Source organism: Silene latifolia, chromosome 5 (genome assembly GCF_048544455.1).
Source record: "Silene latifolia isolate original U9 population chromosome 5, ASM4854445v1, whole genome shotgun sequence".
NCBI lineage: Eukaryota > Viridiplantae > Streptophyta > Magnoliopsida > Caryophyllales > Caryophyllaceae > Silene > Silene latifolia.
The window spans coordinates 82,924,188-82,949,122 of NC_133530.1; the positions used below are offsets into that span (position 1 = coordinate 82,924,188).

Consider the following 24,935-nt stretch of genomic DNA (forward strand, 5'->3'; position numbering starts at 1 on the left):
GAACAACAATAATAATTTTAAGCTGAAACTGTCAAAGGTTAGGCAATTCCTTTATCGTGAGCACTCTCGTCAACTAGCTAGTGTCGGAGAGAATGCCCGAACATCGTTTTTGTTATGGAGACGATGATTAGTTCTAGTTATCTAATTACTAGAATTAGAGAAAAATGCGGAGCTATGTATGAAAGAGCACATAAATCATTTTCCCTTCTCTTCTCCCTCCTATTTCTCTCTCTCTTTCTACAGTTCCTACCTCACTTTTCCTCTATAAAATCCACACCATTTCTGCATTCCCAAAACTCAAATTCATTAACTTCACAGAAATCCAATTTCTTTCTTTCACTTTATCATTCTTCACAAAACCTTCGTACAAATTAACACACAAAATTCTCCTCTGTTTTTCCTCAATTCTTCACAATTAATCATGAATATTGCTCATTTAATTTTCGGAGTTTTGGGTGATTTTCTCACTTTTTATCAACTTTTAATTATTGGGTTTGCTTCTGTTTTTACATTTTTGTTCAAAGTTTCGATCTTTTTGTGTAATTTATAACTCTGTTTCTTGATTTTTTTTTTCTGTGTAAAATGCAGGAAATGCTGCTGCTTTGTTCCTGTTCTTGGCACCTGTGTAAGTTTTTCACTTCACTGTAAATTTTTTTACAGTATTGTAGTAAATAGTTCATCATAATTACAAGAAAGACATGCATACTGTTTCTTGGATTCTTCTATTATGTTCGGTTTCTTCTATTATGTTCGGTTGAATCTGTGTTTTTGTGCATTTGCGGCCTTACACAAGGATATTGTAAAGCGGGTTTCTTGGATAACTAATTTTCCACACATTCGGGTCATGATTCTCTTGTGATTTGGTTCCGTTTTACACAATATTTGAGCAAAACCGTCTTACACCTAATTACTGTTAAGTTGTCACAATATTTTAACATATGATTTGTCACAAAGTTGTTATCTTTTTTTATCTAGGTGGTCTTCATTTTTACTGTACTGTCATTTTCTTGATTAACATGTTCTTTTCGGTAAATTTCAACGTTTTCTTGAATAAAAATTACTGAATTATGCTTAATTATTGAAGTTTGATTGTGGGGTTAATTTCAATTAATGCTCATAATTGTTGTTTTTCAATTTTGGGATAAGAAATTAAATTTATTTCCTTTTTTGATTGAATTATTTATGACAGTGTTACCTTTAAGAGGATCATAAAGAACAAATCAACCGAGGAGTTCTCAGGCATACCTTATGTGATGACTTTGCTCAACAACCTCCTTTCTGCTTGGTAATTTCCCCTCAAAATTCACTGTTTTACTTGTTTACAACTTGGTTACGAAGTTGCTGGTAGCTAATGTAAGACGATTTCCTAGAAAGTCTTCTGACTATGGTTTCCTTGTTCATTACGAGTTTAAACGATGAAATTTTGACTAGCATTAGTATTGAAAAGTGTTACATGACCTTAAAATTCACTGTTGTTTACGGCCTGGTTACAAAATTGATCGTAGTTCATGTAAGACGATTTCCTAGTAAATATTTATTTGCTATGGTTTTAGTTGTTCATTACTTCGAGTTTGTACGCCATGAAATTTTGACTTGCATTAGTACTGAAAAGTGTTACAGACGTTTATGAATGGATATCTTGGATAACACCGTGTTTGAGAGTGTCTAATAAGAATTGTTACATTATGTGCAATTGAAAGGTACGGGATTCCGTTTGTGTCCCCAAACAACATGTTGGTAATAACAATCAACGGAGCTGGTGCTGTAATTGAGAGTGTCTATATTCTGATTTTCCTGATATTGGCTCCTAAGAAGGAGAAGCTGAAGATAGGAGGCCTCCTTGCTCTCATTCTCTCGATCTTTGCTGCTGTCGCTTTTGTTTCACTATTTGCTCTTCATGACAACAAGAGGAAGATTTTCTGTGGAATCGCAGCTAGTGTTTTCTCCGTCATCATGTATGGGTCTCCGCTCTCTGTCATGGTAAGCTTATACTACTCAATCTGTTATTAACTTTCTCGATATGCTAGTAGTCTGATTATCACATTTATTATTGTTGTAATTAGTCAAGTTGCATTTTCTAGTATGAAGTTGCTAAATGCTTAGTCGTACTGATATACAGTGTTTATGTACTGATATAAGCGATATTGCTCAAAGAGTATTCCTTGAATAATAGGGCACATTTATAGGTAGTCTTATTTTCATGAAAACAACTGAACCTCATCTCTCTATCGACAAATGACAATCACCAGTTCGATCACTACCCTACTAATTCGGCATTTAGCAGGATATTCACAATGATTGAACGCACTAATACGTCTTCTAATTGGGAATTCAATTCAATTGCAGAGGGTGGTGATCAAGACCAAGAGTGTGGAGTACATGCCCTTCTTTCTGTCTTTATTCTGTTTCTTGTGTGGTACTTCCTGGTTCATCTTCGGACTACTTGGCCGCGACCTTTTTCTTGCTGTAAGTATATCATACTCTATACTTCTATAGTAAAACCTCAAGTCAGTTAAGTGTATTGTTCATGTGAGTACATATAAGTAGACTACCTAAGTCGGGTCAAAAGACGGGTTTATGTAACATTGATGCTAGAGAACTGTCTTGGTTAATTAAGGCAAGTTGCAGGTAGAATATATATGTTGTGATCAACCATTCAAGAATGAGGTGTGTCGTGTCCGGAAGTCTATTGGACCTAGCAATTAGCATGAACCGATTTCATAAAATATAGTGCTTGGAAATCGGAATTTTCTTATGGGTGAAGATCTGTTTATCCTCCTGTTTTTTTCTGTCACTTTCTGAACTTCTTAAAAGCTATCAATTTTTCTAAAAGGTAGAGCAATGTATGTATGTTTTTAGTTAAATTAGGCCTGCTTTCGGCTTAGATGTGCATTTGTCATGTTTCGCTTTGTTAGCCTCTAAAATTGAACCTTCACTATCAACTGATATCGATAGTTGTTCAACGTTGGTTATCAATTCGGTTGCATCAACTTTTATTTTCCACATGTCAAACCGAGTCCTGGACATTGACAATTTTACCGACTAGACCAACTAATGAGTTATTGGACCCGGATGGTTCAGCGAGTGTAAAAGGGTGATTAAGAGTGTGAACGGGTTTGTGTGACAGGTACCGAATGGATTTGGAAGTGCACTGGGAGCAATGCAGCTGATCCTATACTGGATTTACTATGACAAGAAGGATGGAGATGAAAAGAAGATTACGCATTCTATTGAGATGGGCCTGAATGGAAGTGGAAAGCCCCACCAGATTTCCAAAGATGGAAAGCCTAACACACATCCTTCCTTGAACGGGCAGGTATGACTGGCCTCCCACGTGTTGTCGTGATCCCGACCTAATTAATGGATGCATGATTGATTTTCAGATGGGTTTTGTTGTAATTAGGTGAAAGTGTAAATCGTGTGAGCTGTTAATTGTCATGAGAATTATGGTTTTATTTCATGAGGAACCAATCTATTAATTCTGAGCGAGGGAAGTTTTGGCATTATAAGTTTCTGCCATAATAAACCTTCCGTAATTTTCTTGTTGGTAATGAATTTTAGCCTTGTGTCTTGTTGGATGCTTCATAGTAAAGAATGTCAGATGTTTCGTCTACAACTTTACCCTTCATTTCTTGTCAAGATAGGTTGCGTTCCATTCTAACCATTCGAAAATGATGCAGCATAATCGCTCTACCTACCTAGTAGCATGCTTGATGCTCTGTTAGTGCCTAGGACAAAAACTTGTCATGACTGATGATTTGAAACTGAAAGGTCATATTATCTATCATCTGTGGCTTTGGTGGTATGATAGCAGTAAAAACCTTGGTTGCTAAGTTCCTGTCTCATTTAGGTCCTTCATAAAGTTGGAGCTCATAGAGCTTGTGTGTGCAGCAGCGGTAACCAGCTTGGACACTCCTGGTGCAAATTATACATAACAAGTCAAATCCTCTAATCGGTTTCCATATTCATTAAGGATCCCCATTCATTAACTCGCATATAAGTTATACACTCTCGGTTCATTTTATTTTAACTCGTTTGTTCAAAATAGTCGAAGAGATTTAATCACACGTATGAAACTGAATTGAGTGAAGAACATACGGAGTATCAACTATTTAGTCCGGTTGTCAAAAAAAAAAAAAAAAAAAACTATTTAGTCCTGATGCATAATTCAAATTTTTTCCCAAGATTATGTATTCGTCAACTATTTTCTTTAAATCAACTATTACCAAAAGCCAGATTAGGAAAGAAGAAAAATCCGATGATCTTCAATTTTCGATCTTGGGCAACGTCAATCTTTTCGAACCTGTAAATCGTTGGACGGTAACGTGTAGCTTTTCGGACCCGTCAAAATTCAAACGATACGAGAACGTCGATTTTTTCGAACTCGTTAAAATTTCGATGTCAAGAACGTCGCATCTTTTCGAACTTGACAAAACATCCGTCAAAATATCAATCGGTGGAGATCGCATTTGTAGGATCTCCAATAAATCAATAGAGCATGAAAAAACCGTGTTCTTCGGAAATTAAAAAAAAAACTGGGTGGTTTCGTGCAAAACCATCAAACATCATCAAGCCATTTACTATGTATCATGAGAGTAAAGACCTTGAAATTTGACGATTTTTTTTTCTTTTCCTTTTTTTATATTGAAACAAAAAACATAATCACGATGAAATTCCGCCGGAGGGCACCATAATTCATTAGTTCCTCCGGCAGAGCAGCGAAACATCGTTTTTAGGCCTCAAAAGCATGAGGCTCTGATACCATATTAGAATCGGAAATGGGAGAATTGCAACACGAAGTGGAGGGTTTTTAGGCCTCCGGCAGGGCACCATAATTCATAAACCGAGTCCTGGACATTGACCATATTAGAATCAAGCCATTTACTATGCTTATTTACTATGTATCACGAAGCGGAAGATCGTTTTTAAGCCTCCGACAGGGCACCATAATTCATTAGAACTGAAGTTCCCGTTGGTTTAAAAACCTGCAACAATACCAGTTAATTTAGTTGGTAAAGTCATTAACGGTGGTACTCAAAATCTGGGTTCAAACCCTGTCAAAACCATGTTCGCCCTTGTGACTCCCTTTACAAAATAAAAAAATTCGTGCGAAAGAGGAGGTGATTTGCCTTGTCCTAGTAAACACTGCTAACAAGTTGAAGTTTAGAAAATAACTATTTACATTGCACAAAGAAGTCGAGTGGCGAATATAAACATGGGTGAAGCTAACAATAATCATAGATGTATATTCGATTACTCCCTCCGGTCTCACATTTTTTTCTAACAAAAAAGCGGCACATTAACTGTACTCCATTTTTTTCACCACCCAAAGAAGTCGTGTGGCGAATCTGGGATCGGTGAAACCTTCCAAACAATCTCGGGTAACCATTCTGCAGCTTAAGTCATAGCAACCTATATCCGAGGCCCGGGTAGTCAAGGGAAAACGGTAATAGTTAATATCATCAGTGTAATAAATGCAATTAGGCTTACAATAGGTAGGAGATGCCTCAACAAAGAAGGAAGAGTTGGAACCCACAAAAACCGCCTTGTTATTCAAATTGTTTACCTTTTTAACCTTGCCATTCTTGACATCCACCTCCCATACCGTGAAACAGATTGTCCTGTAATCTTTGCTCTCGACTACACGAAGGATAACCAATAGTACGCCAGCTAAATCGACAATATAGGCAGAACCAGGGCCTGTTGATGTCCAAGGTAGGCGTGCTACCACTCGTTCAGTAAGACGATCATTAGTCCTGCTGTAGGCTTTAACCTCGCCTTGGTGAGTCACACTATACAGACCCCCCGTTGAAAAACGTCATATCAACTGAAAATATAAAACCACTGTGTTGAAGTATCCACACATTGTCGTTGCTAGACCACAACCAGATTTCGCCAAAGGACAATGCAGCAAGTTTGTAGTCACAAGTGGTTAACGGGTTTCCTAGCAAAGTGAATTTTGAGCACACATAACGGCCTTTAGGAAAGGCCAGCTGGTGAATGATACGTCTTGATTTAGGGTCAATTAAAACGATTTTCTGACTCCCTAAAAATACGCAAACTAGCCAACCACAGGTAGAAAAGTAATTGCAATCACCGCCTGGATTTGGCAATTCTAAGTGTTGGACAGTACCGTGACAAAGATCATATAAGTCGCACTTGAAACAGGAAGGTCGTTCAGCAAACATGAGCCACGGTGTTTGACGTGACGCTCTAGATTGAGTTGCAAGCTTCATTGCATCTCTCCACCACCTACAAACTCCCCCGAACGCAATAAAATCTTCGTATAAATATATTTGCTCCGCTATTTTCTGCGCCAATTCTAATGGAATTTCATCCCACTTTGCCATGTTCGTCACTGATTTAGTTTATGCATGGATTATTTACGTACTTGAACACGATTAACTTAGGACAATTTTAATCGAGAATTTATGTTAAAATAAAAACTGGTTGATGATTCAAGATGATCGTCGACATAGGGACTTTTATACATAAGAAAAAGGTAAACAAATGATTAGAACTAACAATAAAAGTTCTGCCTGGAAACATCATTAATAAACATTAAGAAATGATAATTAGACGCGGAAAGGGGGTTTCTCCACCCAAAGAGGCAGTGTGTCAGATCTAAACTCGGGGAAACCTTGAAAACAATCTCGGGTTACTGTTCCGCAGCTTAAGTCATAGACACCCATATCTTTGCGCTCACCACGTAAGAGAAAACAGTAATTGAAAATATCATCAGTATAGTAAATGCAATTAGGCTTACAATAAGTAGTAGACGCCTCAACAGAGAAGGAAGAGTTGAAACCCACAAAAACCGCCTTGTTTCTTAAGTTGTTCACCTCTTCAACCTTACCATTCTCGACATTCACCTTCCATAGCTTGAAACTAACCGTCATGCCATATGTACCCTCAACTACACGAAGGATAACCAATAGGGCACCAGCTAAATCGAGCATATAGACAGAACCAGGGCGTGTTGATGTCCAATGTAGACTTGCTACCACTCGTTGAGTAAGACGATCATTAGTCCTCTTGTAGGCTATAACAAACCCCCATTGAAGAACGTAATATCAACCGGTTTATAATAACCATAGTCATGAACTATCCACACATTGTCGTTGCTAGAGCACACCCCGACTTCACCAAAGTACATTACACCAAGTGTGTAATCAGAGGTGGTTAACGGGTTTCTTAGCAAAGTGAATTTTGACGACATAAAATAGGAGTAGTTAATAGGATAGGCTGGCGGTTGAATCACATGTCCTGATGTAGGCTCAATTAAAACGATATCCCTGCTACGTAAAAATATGCAAACTGCCCATCCACAGGTCGAAAAGTACGTGCATTCAAAATATGGGACTGGGACAGTTTTTAATTTTTATATTGCACAATACCGTTCGTTGCACAAGGTAACACAGAAATTAGACAGTCCCACATAAAAATGTAGTAACTTTTAATAAATACCAGCTTTTTTCCGTGGTATAATTACTACGGAGTAGAATAATTACTGTTTGTGAACGGTTTTACACTGTACGACGAATCAGTTGAGACCGTCTCCTTCTAAAGTTTGTGTAATTGCTAATATTTGGTCATATCATCAATTTCATTTCCATTTGTATTACAAAAATTGAAAAACTAAATAAAAAATTATTACCAAAGGTATGTGTGACGGTGGCTAGTGTGGCGGCGCGTGGAGGAAGAAGGGAGGAAGAAAGAAAAGGCGTGGGTTGGAATTGTGGAATCGTATTCTGTTGGTTGTTTTGTGGAATTGTGGGTGGCAACTGGCAAATCAGTACATTTATATGCAAGCAAACAGCCAAAAATCGTATTCTGTTGGTTGTTTCAGTGGTACGACTGTACGAGAAATACGGAAGGTAAGGTGAGTGAGCTGTAGTCTGTAGAGGGAGTTTTACGGTTTTGGGGAATGAACTAGTCTCTTAAGATCGATGAGACGGATATATCTATATTAAAGTTAAAACGGATTGCGTGGGCAATAACAAGTACAAGATGTTTGTCCTATCTATATGACTCTACAAGAGGATTATTATTTGACCTGTCTTAAGTTTGATACTTTCGTTTTACGTAAAAATTTGTGTTGGGGAATTTAGGTATAGTTTTGTGGTAATTAATTTAGCATTAGTATTATATAAGGCGGTTTTATTCTGATATAGTTGTAATATGGATCTAACCACAATCATGATATAGGTAAAAGTAGTTATTAAAAGATCCGAATTTACGATAGATTTGTGTAATACAGTTTATGTATTTAGTCTTCTTTAAGATATGAGACATGAGCCTTAAACTAATAATAAAACGAGTCAAATATTATCCACATGAGCATATAAAATAAATCTTTAGTTTTTTCCAATGTATTCTATTTTGTCTTAATCCTCTCACATAGACATATTTAACTCGTTTTAAACTTAAGATGTATATACTGGTCTTAAATGAGAATTTTTCATTATAAAGAATGGAGTTTTTTTTTTTTTTGTCAACTGCCTAAAATTTTTAATTTTGTGAGAAGCTACCTAATATTTATTTACTTTTGTCGAAAACTACCAAATTGAAATTAATGAGCAAATTCGACAATTTTTTTTCCAAATTAACTAAAATTCCGACAAATAAGTCAAAATGGCAATCGAATTAATCATAATTTTGTCCAAATTAGCCACATTCTCAGCCAAACTAGACAAAATTGTAGTAAAAAAATTGAAATAAACGTGTTAGTAGAGCTAATCAAAACAGTTGGCGGTGGTTAAGAATAGTAAATAATGTATGTTCAATGCCAAAAATAATGTTTTCGAATTAGAATTTTGTCTAATTTGATCGGATTTTTCAATTTGGTAGTGTCCGACAAAAGTCAAGAAAATTTAGGTAGTTTCTCGCAAAATTAAATACTTTAGGTAGTATTTATGAAAATGAGGTAAATATTAGGTAGTTTTTGACAACAAACTCTAAAGAATGATATTGTGTCAATATTTGAAAACACGGTCTCTTGAAATATATGTCAACATCATACTGAAAATTAAGTGAAAAAAGTATATAATGGAAAGAACTTTAAGTACTTCTACGTATTAAGAAATCATATTCAGGAGAGTATCAATGTATCATCCCAAATCTAGCTGACAACATGAGAAGTAGCTTATGAGCGTTTTAAGCAAATGACTATTTAATTCATCGTGACCTAGGTAGCACCGACACGGACACGGACACGGACATTGACACGATACGGACACGCGATACGGCATCTCATGAAATTTAGGACACGGGACACGTCATTTAAATTTAATAAAATATATATTTCATATTTATTTATGTGCGATTTTATTTTTGAAAAAGTATTTGAATATTAAATTTAAATAAGTGAAGGTAAAACTTGACGTTAATTATAACTCATTCTCATTTCCAAAACCAAAAACTAACTTATAATCAACTATTTCGACATCTCATTACTAGTCTAAAGAACATCATTTACCGCTAATTCAACTTATTTCCCCACCAAATTCAACCATATAACAATTCACGCCATTATCTTAAATTCAACTTGATTCCGTTTGAAGGTGTGTCCAAATACCATGGACACGGCTCAAAATACCATGGACACGTGTCGGACACGTGCCCAAATAAAAGATGAAAGTTAGACACGGCTTTACAAGTGTCCGACACAGGAACGCCAATTAGGAGGAGTGTCCGTGCAACCTAGATCGTGACCTAGTTTCGGTTCAATACTTAGGTCATAACACTGGGATCTGACACAATATTTGATTCATAAAAGAGTCCGTAAAATCGGGTGTACAAACCAAAGTGGCTTGAGTGTAGTGGAGTGCGGGAGTGCCTCAAAGCGTTGCAATGACAACGAATTGAGAGGTCCCGGGTTCGACTCCCTACACGGAGTGTCTTTGCGATTTTGTCATCCTAAAGGATGTCTTACATGGCGTACGTGGTTTGCAGGGTATTGCATGTGCCCGAGGGGATTCAACCCCTCGTCACCAAAAAAAAAAAAAAATTTGGTGTACACTCACGAGGAGAGAGAATTCAGTGTGTGTTTGGCCTAATTTATAAAAGTGTTTTTGGCCACAAAAACACTTTTTGGCCAAACACATCGTTTTCTAAAAGTTAAACAAAAATTCTTAAAAGCTAAAAATCCATATTTTTGCCTTCCGATTGCTATCCTCAAACCTAGAATGGCTGATCCGTTTTCCCGGCCTGGTACCAACTCTCGACTTGATTGACGAAGAATCAATCGGTGCGATCTCCGCTTCCCAACGCCAGAGGTACGAATTGACTAACTAGCTTAGTTGCTTCTGAATTTGAACAAGAAGAAGGGTTAAGACCAAAACAAAACATTCGAGGCAGCTTCAGCATCTGATGAAGTCTAGGTATCCCTTTCTCTTATGCAACGGCATATAGAAATAGAAGCAGCTATTTGTTGTTTCTGCTTTTGAAAAACACTTTTTAAAAATTAAGCTTGAAAAACAAACTCTTATTTTTGAGAATCAAGGCCAAACATCAGTAAGTGGATCATACATCCGATGTACTACCACCAGTTTTTAGTTTCTGAGCATTATAATAAAGTTTTTGAGTTTTGTTTTAAAAATTATGAGTTTTACTATAAAGTTTTTGAGTTCATTCACTAAAACATTAAGTTCAAAAAATTTACAATAAAACTCAAAAACATGACATACAAACTTAGTTAAATTTAGGTTTTGACGAAAAAAAATTAAAATTTAACTTATAAACTTTAATAAGCTCAAAAAAAATACATATATGCTCAAAACAAATAAAGTTTGAGGTAATAAGCTCAGAAAAAATATAGATATGCTCAAAAACAAATAAAATGTGAGGTAGTACATCCGATATATGTTCCTTTTTCTCGGCCAAACATGCTCTCAGTTCATTAAATCAGATAATGTACTTTTTTTTCATTTGCTAAAAACCAGTATGAATCAGATCAATTTCTCACATTGTAAAATTCGAATGACCCGACCCGACCCGGCCGACAAAAAAAAAACAACCAAACGTGGTCGTTTTATGATTTCCGCCCAAGGCCCATCCCTTAATTTGAATCTCCCTCCATCAGTCACTTCACCTGTGTGTCAGTATTTGAAAACACAGTCTCTTAAAATCAAATTTCCCCCAAATTCAATGGCTTCAAACCCTAGAAAAACCACATTCGACGAATTATGGAGTAATAGCACCTCCAAAAATCAAGAAAATCAAGCTCCAAACTTATCTAATCATCAACAACCTCCTAAAATCATCGTCACGTATCGTCGCGATACCTCTAACGACGCTCCTCCTGCTTCTAAGAATTCGCAACAGTAATCTCTTACTATATCTTCATTGATCATTCATTTTTGTTTAATTTTTGTTATTTGAGTTCGATTTTATGTGTTTTTATTCAGTTTTTGTTGTTGTTAATGTAATTATGTAGAGATGGAAGTAAGAATTCGAGGGCAAGCACAAGCAATAATGCGAATCGCGTGAGTTTTGTGCCGAATCGTTTGCAACGAGTTAGCTGGAATCGTTCTCTATCTACCAGGTTTGGTTTCAACTTTCATGTTTCATTTGAATTGTTTAAGCGTTTAAGACCATATAGTGTAATTGTTGTGTTGTGTCTGATGATAAAGATTACGAGGGTGTTAATTAGCTTAGCTGGTAAAGTTCGACAAATGGAGTGGATACGTACGTGCCGAACTCGTTTGTATCGATAGGCTGTTGCTTCTCTTTCTTTGTAACTACTCCGTAGTTAAAAAAAAAAAAAAACTGAGCTGCTTGGAGCAAATTTGGGAGCTTTATTACTAGGTTGGTTCGGATGTATGTAACATATTTTTGTCGAAATTGGTTGCAGAGGGAGGACAAGTATTGCAGTTATAGCAGTATCTAATCGTCAGGGGGAACAAAAACGGGGGCCAAGACGGAAAAACAGACCACCTATTCCTAAAGTGTGTAACTTGTTTTTTCATTTTGGTTTCATTTTCGTTCTCAAATTATCGTTTTGTTAGTTTGATGTTTTGAGGTTAATAGTTTGTACCGACTTATTGGTACCAATCTATTGGGATTGAGTAGCTAGAGATGATTGATTATGTTGACAACATATTGGTTGTTTGGTTGCCTAATAAACTCCCAGGAAATAGAATCATGTCACAAAAGTTCACCTTGTATCAAAGGCATTCAAGGTCCATAGTTGGCCAGCTAATAATTACAGAGAAACGACTGTAGTTCTTCATATTGAATGCCCTACCTTGAGGCATAGGAGTTTGATAACTTCTCCCTTCAAGTTTTACTTGTATGTGTCCCATATTTATAAAAGAGGATGCGTGATTACTTTATAAATTGAGGAACTAATCCACCCATTTTCAGTTGGTTTTGAGATGAAGCCATGAAACATTTTTAAGTGACTCTCCTCCTTGTCGGTGCAATCTTAGCTCTGGTCATGGATTTCACAACCACCAATTATAAATTTCAAGTTCACCAGAATTTTGAACCCTCCCCACTTTGAATTCAACGAGCACTGTGAATGACTCTAGGGGAAGGGAAATCTCGTGTACTCAATATAATCCCCAATGTGTTATTATTGGGGAATGCAGCTTGTTATTTATTAAATGCAGGAAGTATATGTTAAAAATTAAACTTGTTTGATGAGTTCTGTTTTTAAATGATCGTGTTTTTTGTAAGATGTTTCTGATTATGTTGTATATTCGTACTTATATCTTATCTTCTTAACATATACTTTCTCGTGGAACTATATTCCTAAATGAGCTCTATAGTTCATATAAGTTGATTTCCACCATGTCTAGTTACGGATATGTGAACTTGTGGAGATATTCAGGAGTTAGAGATGTTGAGATTTTTTGCTTTTCTTTCTCTAGGGAAAACTTGCGCCACTCCCAAATTTTGAGAAAGAGCGAGCATACTTTCAAGAAGTTGATGCAGATGAGTTGCTGGAAGAAAGTCCTTCCCCCAAGAAATGTGTTTGGGTTATGGGCCATCAGCCTAACGATGTAACTGTACCACCACTCTGCACTAGACTAGAGAAGTGGCTGCATGCTAAAAGACGGCATGAAATGGTTTCTACTTCTCTTTCAACTATACTAAGAACTCCAGCTGAGCAATTAAAGCCTATCCCTTACAATAATGATGGATGTGATTCATCATGTCTGCTGAAGTCAGAAACATTTCACTTGCGAAACATTTCTGATTCAGGCTCTGTGCCAGACATCCACACGCATTCTGAGAAATCACATACCAATCCAGATCATCTAGTGGACAAGGACTTTGATGATATAGAATCTGAAATCAAGAAACTTTCTTTGGCATCACGGCCAAGTTCATCGGGTAATGATGCATTTTTTGCACTGCTTAAGGAATGTGGACAATCTGCTCCATCTACACTGCTCGATGTTTTCTCCAAGCTTTGGTTAGTACTCTTGTGAATGGTGACACTAATTACTCTATTTCAGCTCGTCCTACTATCATATTTGCTAAATAGATTAATGACTTGAATCCTTAATATTCCAGATACTCTCCATGTATTTTAGAATTTTAGTTAGTCATCTATGTATGTGAGTCCATGGGTATAATACTTTTTACTCTTTAACATGATAATAATTCTAGCTGACCTCTGCATCCCAATACTCTTTGGAGATATTGTTGCAGCTTGTAGGAGTAATTATAATACTGCAAGAGATAACTGCTACCGACATCATGAGAAGTAAAGTATTTTTAGATTTAGCTTTGTTAGGTTACTTGGCATTTCTAGAGATACTAGAAAATTCACGATGTACTCACTATGACAACCTTTGCATTTGCCCTTATATGCAACTTTAATGCTTACAGTCCACTGTTTTGCTTTCAAATTTCTCTCCACTAATCGAGATGCTAATCTACCAGCTTGTAGAGACTTAACTTGTGACATTGTGCATTTAATTGCACTAAACTATTACAGCAATCTCTTAATGAACCTCTTCCATTTGCTATCTTGCATTATCCTGTTTTTCTGTCCCAAAAGAGAGTTTATGATACAAAAGTTCTCTTATGAGATATGTTTATATGGAGCACAGTGACCCAGGGACCATCGTCAAGATTGGTGAAGGAACATATGGGGAGGCTTTTATTGCTGGTGATTCTGTTTGTAAATTAGTTCCAATTGACGGGGAGCTTCGAGTGAATGGTGAAGTGCAAAAGGTACATCACAAAACTTTACATTTTTCTGAGTCCTCGCTATACTGGTTGTGAAGACAAATTTCTATAGTGGCGTCATTTCTTTGTCCTTCTTACACATGGTTTCAATATGTCTTTTGAGCAGTTTTCCCAAGTATTTCCATCTTCTAGTCTTCTAGGCAGCTAGGCCATCCTTTAGAAGATGAAAAAACACAAAGAACTGCTCAAATAGGATATTGTTGTTAATTTTACAACTGATATCTATAATGCTTGTTGTATTCTTAAAATTCTTTAGTGCGTGATTTTGGAATTTGGATGCTATTTGCATCTAGAGAGCTTTATGCATTAACTCTATTTAGTAGCGTTGCTTACCAAATACACCCGATGCATTCGAATGTTAAATACGGAAAATAAATCAAGTTTGAGTGGGTACCATTGCATGTGTACTAGGAAGAACTTATTTATTTTTTCAGTGAAATCTGAACCCTGCACGACTACTATGTGTGGCACTTGTTCAACTGATTTGGTTACTTTGCAGAGATCTATAGAGTTGCTGGAGGAAGTAATATTGTCGCGGACACTTAATCATTTAAGAGGACCTGAACTTCTTGTTGACAATGCTACCTCAACATTCATTGAAACCAAAGAGTAAGTGCAGAGTAAAATTTATTGTAAAATTCATAGAGACACCGCGTTTTACTTCGTTGAAAAATATAAGTGGGCCAACTTATATAAATGGCAAAATGATGACAGAAGAAACAGAAAGATTCAGCCTGTCAGAGGATAACTTGGGCAGAACATTAATGTCACCAAATCTTATTGATCGTCTTCGTTGTGAATGGGTTTGATTGTTACTCCCTTTGTCCCAGTGAATTGTTATTAATTTCCATTATGGAGAGTATTAGTCAATTGTTATCTATTTCCAGTTTTGATAAAATTTTGGTTGAAAAAGGATATGTGCAAGTGATGAAATAACATAAATAATTGATCTATTCCACATTCTCTCATTTCCTTGAACATTGTGCCAAAAGCAATAGATAACTAATAGATTGGGACTGAGGGAGTATTGTTTTCTGAAAATACATTGGTTAGATGGATGCAGTGACTTGAAATAGCGTCGGGGCTATTATATGCTCAAAGATAGTAGAATCTATGCCTAGTGGACCAGGTTGATCCTCTCATATAAGCAACCTATCTCATTTATTCTCATCCTTGCGGATGAGTGATGTGAGAAAAGCCATGGAATTTCGAACCACCTCCAAGGGTCATACGGGAGAATATATGCCTTGATGACTGGTGTCTTTTCATACCTTAATCTTTGCTGTGGATTGTTTATTTTTCAGCATAAAGGTTTGCCAAGGTCCATATGATCCTATTCTTCTCAAAGCTTGGGAAACTTGGGATGCGAAGAATAGCTCAGAAAATGATCACCCCAAGCTGTTTCAAGAGCAACAGGTTTGCTATTCCTTGATGTTTACAGGCATGCTTGAGAAGACCACGTGATAAGCTTAAGCAGTCTTACTCCGCGTCTTTCATGTGTGCACTTTTCGTACAGCTTCTTGCTGGCCTTTCAGTTACAAGCCATTTATTGGTTAACACCTTTTCTTATTGTTGCATATCAGTGCTATGTTGTTTCCATTCTTGAGCATGGTGGTAAAGATCTTGAAGGCTTTGTCCTTGTAGACTTCAACGAAGCACAGAGTTTGTTAGTTCAGGTTTGTTTATCAGTTTAGTTGAGTTTCAGCCTCGATAACTTGAGACATTTTCGTTGATTGGTGTTCTGAATTGCTGTCAATTGCAGGTAACAGCTGCCCTGGCTGTCGCAGAAGCTGCTTTCGAGTTTGAACATCGTGATCTTCACTGGTTAGCACTTTTAATTATTATTATTTTTTTTAATATAAAAACTAATCCGCATTGAAAGATAATACTCCATACTCTGTAGTAACATTGGTGTACAAGTCATACCTTCCATTTTCATTTTTGTTTATCTATTTGTTCCTTTATTTCAGGGGAAACATCCTCTTAAGCAGAAAAGAAACTCCCACATTGCAATTCACTCTTGAAGGGAAGACATCATCTATAACGACACACGGGCTCGTGGTTTCAATAATAGATTTTACTCTTTCAAGAATTAATACAGGTTACTGCCTTATTATTCACCATTTAACTTTGCTGCTGCAAATATTGATAGGCTGATATGACATTTTTTGCAACGCATACAGGCAATACTATTCTCTATTTGGATTTATCATTAGACCCTGAACTTTTTGAAGGCCCCAAAGGAGACAAGCAAGTAAGAGAATTCTAGAACATATTTTTATCGTGTTTTTTTTGTAGTGAAAGATTAAAAGGCACTATTAATTAAAGTCTCAATATTCTCACGCAGTCAGAAACATATCGTAAGATGCGGGAGGTCACAGAGGATTGCTGGGATGGAAGGTATGATTGTGCCAACATTATTTTGATTTGTCTTTTGGGTCTCAATACTGCCGCTGCCCAAATTCTAACAGTGAAAGTGTCATTGTCGTGTGGTTGGATAATTTTACATTATTTGTGGATGTTCTTAATACTCTACACAGAAAGGCAGAAGCTTAGGTGGGTTGTGTAACCTTTGGCCTTGGGTTTGTCCCAAAATCTCCACATGTAATTAGACTTTGAAGTTGGTTTAAACTTGAAAGAATCAATTCTTTTAATTGGCGAGGTTAAAATAAACTAAATTAAATTTTTGGGGAAGATTTGCTGTAGAAGCAGTTTGTTATCAGTAGTCTGCATGCACATGTAAAATATTACTGATGCGATTCATTGATAACGATGCTCAAAATGCTTGAATATTTCTTGCAGTGTCCCCAAAACCAATGTATTATGGCTACAGTACTTGGTGGATATATTGATACTGAAGAAATCATTTGTAAGTGCTATTCTTTCTCCTTCATTGCTAATACATGGAGCTAACTGTTTATGCTACCTTTGGTCTCAATGGCAATAGACATAATCACATAAATAGACACCTCTCTTTCTCAACTTTGAGATGGTTACTTAGAACTCTTCTAAGTGCTGACAACGGAAACATACTTCTTTGGTGATGTAATTTAGTAGTTGTTCGATAAGTAAGATCTACTAAATGATCTTGCTCGATTTATCACAGTATAATATACAAAGTGCAGTAGCTGAAATTTTATGTAATTTGAGTTTCTTATGGCGGAAAGTAATAAATCCTTCTATTCTATTGGTTTTAATTTATCAAAATGCCCCAGAATATTCACGATAGGATCTATTATTTAGAGTTGATTTCGGACATACAAAGTAGCAAATAATTACTTATTCTTACTGTCACTAATCAGCCATATGATAAGTTATTGACTTGTTGCTAGAAACGTTCTGGAAAAGATGAAAGAGAGTTGCGATCGTTGAAGAAGCGATTGAACAGTTATGACTCTGCCAAGGAAGCTCTCTCGGATTCTTTCTTCAGTGAACTGATACTCGATCATGCTACATGAAGGAAGGTTGATAAATAGAACATTTTGACAAACGTGTTCAAGACTTCAAGAATTCAGGTTTGTGCTATGTGCCTATGTCACCTTCGAGTTCTGTGATCTACTGTATCTATAACTGTATAAATCATCCCAGTACTTATGATACCAGTCTTCGACAATCATTTCGACATTGTTGAAAGATTGTCTCTCATGCATGAGTGGAGGTAGTCTCGTATTCATTCTGATGAAATGCCGACTTTCCTTGAAAGCAATTATCTTCAACTCATTTTGTATCCAAGGGCAATTCGAACAAATGTAGGGGGTTTTAACTTTTCATAAATTCTCATTTAAGACGGTATTATCTGTCTTAAGCTTAAGACGAGTCAAGTATCATACGACTTGTGTATAAAAGACAAATATATTGCTTTTCCTTCTGCATTCTTGTATACACAAATGATATGTACTTGACCCGTCTTAACCTTAAGACGGATAGTGCCGTCTTAAGGGAGACTTACTAGTTGTATGTTGTCCAGATGCTAAGCACAATGAAACATAATCCTCTGTAATGGAAGATCTAATGGAGTCATTTCAATATATTAAACAGTAAAATATCAAATTAAGACTTTACATTTGCTAATCTAAGGTTTCTTCAAAGTTAAAAATCATTTGACTTTATCCTCCGTAAAACCATTCATGTTGTCCCTGTCATCCAACTCAGCTTCCAGGTCAGAAAGAAGAGTTGATGATACATTTTCAATTCACTTTACCATTTTGTGACATGGTCACATGTCATATGACTTGTACAAAAGTTCCCTTTAGCCCTAATTGAATTTACTGAATAATAGTAATACATTATCTTTTCCAACTTTCTAATATAACGATGTTCGTATCATCGTATGTCATTCTCATGATTAGTGACTCTTCTGTAAGAATGTTGTAGATATCTTCGTTACAATAAATGAGATTTACAAGTACTACAAGGTCGTTCTGCATTACGATTGATCATTGTACTCTTTTCTTTTTGTAACTAATGTGTTTATATCTATGTTACTTCGACACTTCACTTAGCTGTCATGTCGCGTGTTTGTCTATTAATCATGTCTGACACGACCACACTTCACACGAAAATTTTGAAAAATTGACAAAGTAGTCATATCCAACACTCAACACGTATCAGACATGACACCAGGTCACCACCCATGTCGAAGAGTCGGGGTAGCACAGTTTCATATATCAAATCTTAGAACAACCTCCTACTTTCTTGCATGCATACAATAGTCTTAATGTTGGTGGCTATATTAATAAAGTCAGAAGTTCCATCGAAGATTATGCTTGAATAAAAGCAATGGAGGTATTATCTGTTAATCACATTATAAACCAACTTTTATGAACAAAAGTTGCTTTTATAATAGATCTAGATTATCAACAGCAGATTTAAAAATGGATCATGCTTCTTCATGTTCTCCAGTATTTGTGCTTTGCTTTCGGCTTTATACGAAGCTTTTTGACGAATTAGCAAAGTATAATAGCAGCCATGCAGACTGCAGAGTAATCATCCCACATGTGATTAGCCCTACCAAATTGCGCAGGAAAATTGGGTACAAACCAAATGTGTATAATACTTTACTCAAAGCTTTCTTATTTTTGTGTTCATGATGACTGCAATTTATGAGCAAATTGTATCTTTGGTTTTGATATAATGTTTGTTTTTGTTATCCTAGTTTGATGTTGGATGACGTTGATTTGCACTTAGAGCCGACAATGTAATATTGTGCTAATTATTGGTTTAGCAAGTATCATTTGTCTTAAATTATACTCTACATAATATGATTTTGGTTATTGTCTTTAATTGTTAAATAAATATTTGAGTTTGATTTCAATCTTCATTAATCACATTTGGTACATTCGATGTATGTTTCTTTTCTCCGATTAATTAGGATGGTGAAAAATTCCATTCCTTTTTTCTTATGAGTGAAAAGAAACAAATAAAATAAAATTTGAAGATTTTAATCTTTCAAATGAGTCATTTTGAATGTGTGGACTTCATTTTGAATCCAGTTTACCCCCATATCTTTGCTTTTCTATCGATCTTTAATTTTGATATTATGGTGTTGGTATAGACCGAAATTCCGTTATGATCCAATTTTAACTGGTAATAAATACCGAGGCTTTGCAATATTTGATTGATCACAATTTTGTATATTCCATTTACTATAAAAGTCCCTAGGAAATTAATTAGAGGGACGTTTTCAATCAAAATTGTTTATTCTTACATCTCTAGCCGTATTTCCAAATCAATCTTGCGGATTACTATTGATCGGCAGAGGGCTGTGACCGGGTTTAGTTTAACTTCAAAACTTCTTCAGTAAGGTACAATATCAGCTGGATCAATATCATCAAGTCTTATGGTTGCTCATAGATTAGCTAAAGGAGCAACTCGTTTGTAAGTTTTGCTCGCTTTTCAATTGTCAAAAAACAAAAAAAAAAAAAAAAAAAATATCATCAAGTCTTACTTGGAGAGAATCCATGTACAGTCTGTAGGGCTATTAATATTTAATATTAAGTCTCTCTAAAAATCATTATACGCGTGAAACGGATTTAAAACCATATATCTAGCGGTAATTAGTGTCATAAACTAATAACTAACCGAGTATATAAATTGTGTTGGATCCGTCTTACGCTTACAAACTAACCGAATATATAAATTGGGTTGGACCGGTCTTACGATTACAACCGTCTCAATTCTGATATCTTAAACCATAGTTAAAACAACCAGACTTTGCCATGGAATACTACCTGCCGTCTTGTAGCATTCCACATGTCTCCTCAGTTAACGTCGGCCGAATGTTAAACATGCACATGATAAGCATCAGATTTCCAATATTCCAACTCAATTCTCCATTTCTCCCATGCATCTTCTTATCTATATACTTCCTTAAAGGAGTCTATATATATAAAGATAAAGGAAAGCATAGCATAGTGGACCTATATTAATCCCCATATCGTCAAATACTATTTTCTCCCTTTTATTTACGAGTATAGGCTTTTAAATATGCCGAATAAATAAAATCATAAATTGACGATCTTGTTGGTTTTTATGGAAAAGACAAAGAAAATCACGGCGGACCATAATGAAAATATTATTTTGCTAATTATACTGTTTATATAAGATAAGGAATTTAAAAGTGGACTAAATTAAGCGTAGATGATCAAATTGTTCATTAAGAGTAGATCTAGCAAACTGGTTAACTGGGTCGATTCATTTTGGGTCTGCAGATTCCGGGTTAGGCCGGGTCATTTCGGCTTCGATCATTTTCAGGTTTATTATTATCAAGCTATTTGTGGATAATAATCAGTTTGCATTTTGCAACAATAAAAATTCGGGTTGAGTTATACTGGGTCGGGTCAATTCGGTTTGGGTCTTGCGTTCGGGTGTCAGGACGGGTTCGGGTCGGGATATTCCGGTCATGTCAGTTTTACCAGGTCTAATCAAAAGCACTTTTAAAATAAGAAGGTGGTCCCAAATGCCTAAAAATTACAAATAACTTATCTTTATTTATTTATGTGGGTTTTATTTAGAATTTTGTGCCAATTCATATTATTTCTTTGAAAAGTTGATTCAGTGATTTGGTAGTAATTAGTGAGAACAATAGAACATGCATTCCAATCTCCTATGACAAAGCACATTTCTTTTCCATATTTTCAATTCACCAAAATTGCAACCAAACATATAATGGGCCCGTTTTCACTTTATACTACTTTCTTCAGCCCAATCTCTCCTTTATCCCAAAACACCCCCACCTTGTTCTATTCTCACTATTCCCCCTTTCATTTTCAATTCTTGCACTCCCTTCTATTGATCTCTTCAATCTTTATAAAGAATATTTAACCACCATTTTCAAATTCCTCTCCAAAAACCCCATCAATTCCATCTTCATCCTTAAAAATATATTATAAAGAATATTTACAACTAATAATCTCAATTCTCTCCAAAAACCCATCTAAACCCTCCTCCCCTAAAATGGCTACACCAAACTTAAACTTCCTACTCATCCTAATTCCCTTCACCCTATGCATCTCCATTTGTGGTAAGTACAATTCTATTCCCTTTCGTCAAGTAGCTTAGTCGACAAAATCACAAGAGATACTGCTCATGATCTGGGTTCGAATCCCGTCAGCATTACATGCACCAAAAAAGAACAATTCCGTTCCCTTTTACTTGTTGAGTTTAAGGCTGCGTACATCTGAACCTTCCTAAACAGAACTTATTTAGTCGAGAATTTATGTCACCTTTTAAAATTGTTGTAACTTGTAACATAACTAACACACACACACTATGATTGTTAACTTTTTTGTAGGAGGATCAACAACATCATCATCACCAAATAATAGAAGGATACTAAACATTGAGACAAGACAAGATGATTCATACACACCTTCCACAATTTTACCAACAACAACTCCAATAACAAATCCAGCAAATTTCCCACCATACACACCAACACCAACAATAGTAACAATCCCAGCATCAACACCAACATCACTAACACCCTTAAACCCTATGCCAACTACACCCACAACCACAATCCCATCACCAACAACCACTACTCCCATTACACCTGTCACTAATCCAACCACCACATATCCAGGCCCAAACACAAACCCAAACCCAAACCCAAACCCGGTTCCAGCTGGTCAAGCCCCGGTGGTTTCGGGGCAGACGTGGTGTGTAGCTCAAGCAGGGGCGGATGAGAGTACACTGCAATCAGCATTGGATTATGCTTGTGGGATTGGTGGAGCTGATTGTTCAACAATACAACAAGGAGCTAGTTGTTATAATCCTAATACTTTGCAAAATCATGCTTCTTTTGCTTTTAATAGTTACTTTCAGAAAAACCCTGTTGCTACTAGTTGTGTTTTTGGGGGTGCTGCTATGCTTGTTAACACTAACCCTAGTAAGTTTCCCTCTATTTGTATTATCTTTACCGAGTTTCAGTACCACCCTAATATTCTTATGTGAGTATAGTAGTAACGAGTTATGTGACCTGACTCAAACTCGACTCGTTATCATTTGTATGGTTTTAAGTTAGAAGGTTCTGAAAATTGGTTAATGTGTGTAGGTTCGGGTTCATGCATATATCCATCTTCGGCAACAGGAGCAGGAGGAGGAACAACAGGAACACCTGCATCGACAATACCGCCAGCAACAACTTCATCGACAAATGGAGCATCACCATATGGGGGAGTTGGATCACCATACGATGTTCCAGCATCCGGGTATGCTATCCAATCAACTTCTCACCAGCTCTTGTATAAAACCGTTTTACGCATATAACGTATGAGTAGTTAATATAAGGAAAATGAGTTAGCGCCACCCGGTATCGCCCAATCCCGGCGCCACCTCTCACATGTAATAAATGGGGATCCACAAAATAATGGATACATCCTATAAAATAAGTGGGGACTCCCATAATAAGGGGTACATGTGAGAGGTGGCGCCGAAATTGGGTGGCGCCGTATCATTATCCTTAATATAATAATATACAGTGCTTTTATTAAATGAGGTACAATACATAAAATGAATACTCCGTATAAGGGCATTAGCAATAGATGAACCTCTAAGAGGTTTGTTTTCATGCCACATGAGCTAATTTACAAACTCATTTATCTACAAACCTCCTACCAACAATAAATAAACCTCTTCAAGGTTCATATCATGACCCACTATACTTTTTGTCCTCTCACATTCTCTCTCCACAAACCCTAGTTCTTAATTTGAACCCTCTCATCCATGAACCTCAACACTCATCACCAACAATAGAAGGTTTGTTGACAAACCTCTAAAATGTTGGACATGTCATCCTACAAACCTCTTGATAACCTCTATTGCTAATGCCCTAAGTATCATCATCTCATTTAATTTGATAAATGTGTGGTACTACGCTTGAAATGTACGCCTTAACTTTTTAGTGTTTGATGATGTCCCATTAAATTAAATAATTACTGTATTATGTTTTCACTGCAAAGACACCTGCTATGGTCCAGGCCCCTGGGCAAGGTAATTGGGTCAGATATAATTGACTAGTTGACTACTGTGCTCGAGTTAAGGGCCTTCTCAAATAAGGACAATGTTTTCAATGTTTAAATAATCAGCTAGTCTTGCTATAGACGGATATCCGTCTATAACTAAAGACGGGTCAAATAACATGAAAGTGGTGACATTTTTGGCTTGTTGTTTGTCCTATTATGAATGTGGTATTGTATTTGGCCCGTCTTTAGTTATAGACAGATATATGCCGTCTATAATGAGATTTTGTGTTAAATAATATATTTCCTCCGTCCATTCATTTGTTTACCTTTGATTAAAATACAAAGAATAAAAAAGTAAATGAATGATTGGGATAAAAGGCGGGGAAGTAATTATTAACCGTGAAGTATAAGTGTATAAGTCAATTGAATTGCTTGATATCGAGTCAAATAAAGTTCTAGTCGGGTATAACTATAAGTCATATACGGATCAATTTGGGTATCAAATCATAATTCTGTGGTTTATTCAGGTCCAATTTAGGACTCAGATCGAGTTTTGGGAATTGAGACGATTTTGCTAGATCTAGTATTGAGACTCAAACCATTAATAATAGCAAAAGTGTCCTATATTTAACTTTACAAGGTTTCCTTTTCTCTTGGAAATGACTGTTAGTCTATGAGCTGTACTGATTCCCCATCTAAATGCACCCGATTTTTGTGCAGAAGTTTTGGATCTCCACCGTTTTTAATGAATTCAAGCTACCCAGCATCCGGTTTTCCAACAAGCTATGGACCTGACAGCCCTCCTACTGGTACCTCTTATCCTGCAGGTTCAACTTCTACACAACCCTGCATTAGTTTCGTAATCCTGGTACTGTCACTCTCCATCGCGAATTCAATTTTCAGTTCACAGTAAAAAGGATAAATCCAGGTAGCAGTAGACCGGAATCACGTCTCTTGTACATATGTTTTGGTCAAAATTTGCTGAAATGTTAGTGTTTTAGATTCGTAAGAGTTGTTCTAAACTCGCGCTTATTAAATCAACTAGCAGTAGAGAAGATGATCACAGAAGTAGAAGTTCTAGTTCAGGATTAGATAGATTTGTAACCCTCGAGATTAGAGATGTACTGTATAAAATATGCATTCATGAGTCTGTAGTCTGCACTGTAATGTCAGTAGTTATATGTTATGCTTTGATCTTATTTAGTTAACCAATTAAGTATTATCATTATCAGAATTCTTTGTCGCAAATACTCGTGTAACGTGGAT

The 24,935-nt window shown here is 36.2% G+C and overlaps 3 protein-coding genes across 6 annotated transcripts; all 3 read left to right on the forward strand.

The window, feature by feature from the left end:
- Positions 1-3,613, forward strand: LOC141657655 (bidirectional sugar transporter SWEET1-like). Of its 2 annotated transcripts, XM_074464955.1 has the most exons (6): positions 1-455; positions 589-625; positions 1,190-1,285; positions 1,701-1,980; positions 2,347-2,466; positions 3,128-3,613. In XM_074464955.1, exons 1-6 carry the CDS (start codon positions 422-424, stop codon positions 3,320-3,322), a joined length of 762 nt encoding a protein of 253 aa, XP_074321056.1. In that variant the 5' UTR covers positions 1-421; the 3' UTR covers positions 3,323-3,613. The 2 variants fall into 2 exon arrangements, with proteins under 2 accessions (XP_074321056.1, XP_074321057.1); XM_074464956.1 differs by lacking the exons at positions 1-455; positions 589-625 and adding an exon at positions 916-1,028.
- A 7,447-nt stretch (positions 3,614-11,060) lies between these two features.
- Positions 11,061-19,449, forward strand: LOC141657652 (serine/threonine-protein kinase haspin homolog). 3 transcript variants are annotated; one of them, XR_012548820.1, is made up of 15 exons: positions 11,061-11,324; positions 11,438-11,545; positions 11,855-11,948; positions 12,876-13,423; positions 14,067-14,190; positions 14,705-14,814; positions 15,510-15,621; positions 15,789-15,881; positions 15,968-16,029; positions 16,176-16,306; positions 16,389-16,459; positions 16,553-16,605; positions 17,008-17,074; positions 17,538-17,720; positions 19,108-19,449. XR_012548820.1 is itself a non-coding variant. In XM_074464949.1 (14 exons), exons 1-14 carry the CDS (start codon positions 11,149-11,151, stop codon positions 17,661-17,663), a joined length of 1,875 nt encoding a protein of 624 aa, XP_074321050.1. In that variant the 5' UTR covers positions 11,061-11,148; the 3' UTR covers positions 17,664-17,889. The 3 variants fall into 3 exon arrangements, 1 of the variants encoding a protein (XP_074321050.1); XR_012548821.1 differs by lacking the exon at positions 19,108-19,449 and adding an exon at positions 18,358-18,374; XM_074464949.1 differs by lacking the exon at positions 19,108-19,449 and having other exon boundaries at positions 17,538-17,889.
- A 1,951-nt stretch (positions 19,450-21,400) lies between these two features.
- LOC141657653 (uncharacterized) lies at positions 21,401-24,917 on the forward strand. The gene is made up of 4 exons (XM_074464950.1): positions 21,401-21,727; positions 21,998-22,594; positions 22,760-22,916; positions 24,390-24,917. Exons 1-4 carry the CDS (start codon positions 21,661-21,663, stop codon positions 24,580-24,582), a joined length of 1,014 nt encoding a protein of 337 aa, XP_074321051.1. The 5' UTR covers positions 21,401-21,660; the 3' UTR covers positions 24,583-24,917.
- Positions 24,918-24,935: the final 18 nt, after the last annotated feature.

Coding starts and splice junctions, on each gene's coding strand:
- LOC141657655 (XM_074464955.1), top strand. CDS start 422: ATGAATATTGCTCATTTAATTTTCGGAGTTTTGG. Junction 626..1,189: donor TTCCTGTTCTTGGCACCTGT/GTAAGTTTTTCA, acceptor TATTTATGACAG/TGTTACCTTTAAGAGGATCA. Junction 1,286..1,700: donor AACAACCTCCTTTCTGCTTG/GTAATTTCCCCT, acceptor TGCAATTGAAAG/GTACGGGATTCCGTTTGTGT.
- LOC141657652 (XM_074464949.1), top strand. CDS start 11,149: ATGGCTTCAAACCCTAGAAAAACCACATTCGACGAATTATGGAGTAAT. Junction 11,949..12,875: donor ACAGACCACCTATTCCTAAA/GTGTGTAACTTG, acceptor TTCTTTCTCTAG/GGAAAACTTGCGCCACTCCC. Junction 14,191..14,704: donor TGAATGGTGAAGTGCAAAAG/GTACATCACAAA, acceptor GTTACTTTGCAG/AGATCTATAGAGTTGCTGGA.
- LOC141657653 (XM_074464950.1), top strand. CDS start 21,661: ATGGCTACACCAAACTTAAACTTCCTACTCATCCTAATTCCCTTCACC. Junction 21,728..21,997: donor CCTATGCATCTCCATTTGTG/GTAAGTACAATT, acceptor ACTTTTTTGTAG/GAGGATCAACAACATCATCA. Junction 22,595..22,759: donor GCTTGTTAACACTAACCCTA/GTAAGTTTCCCT, acceptor TAATGTGTGTAG/GTTCGGGTTCATGCATATAT.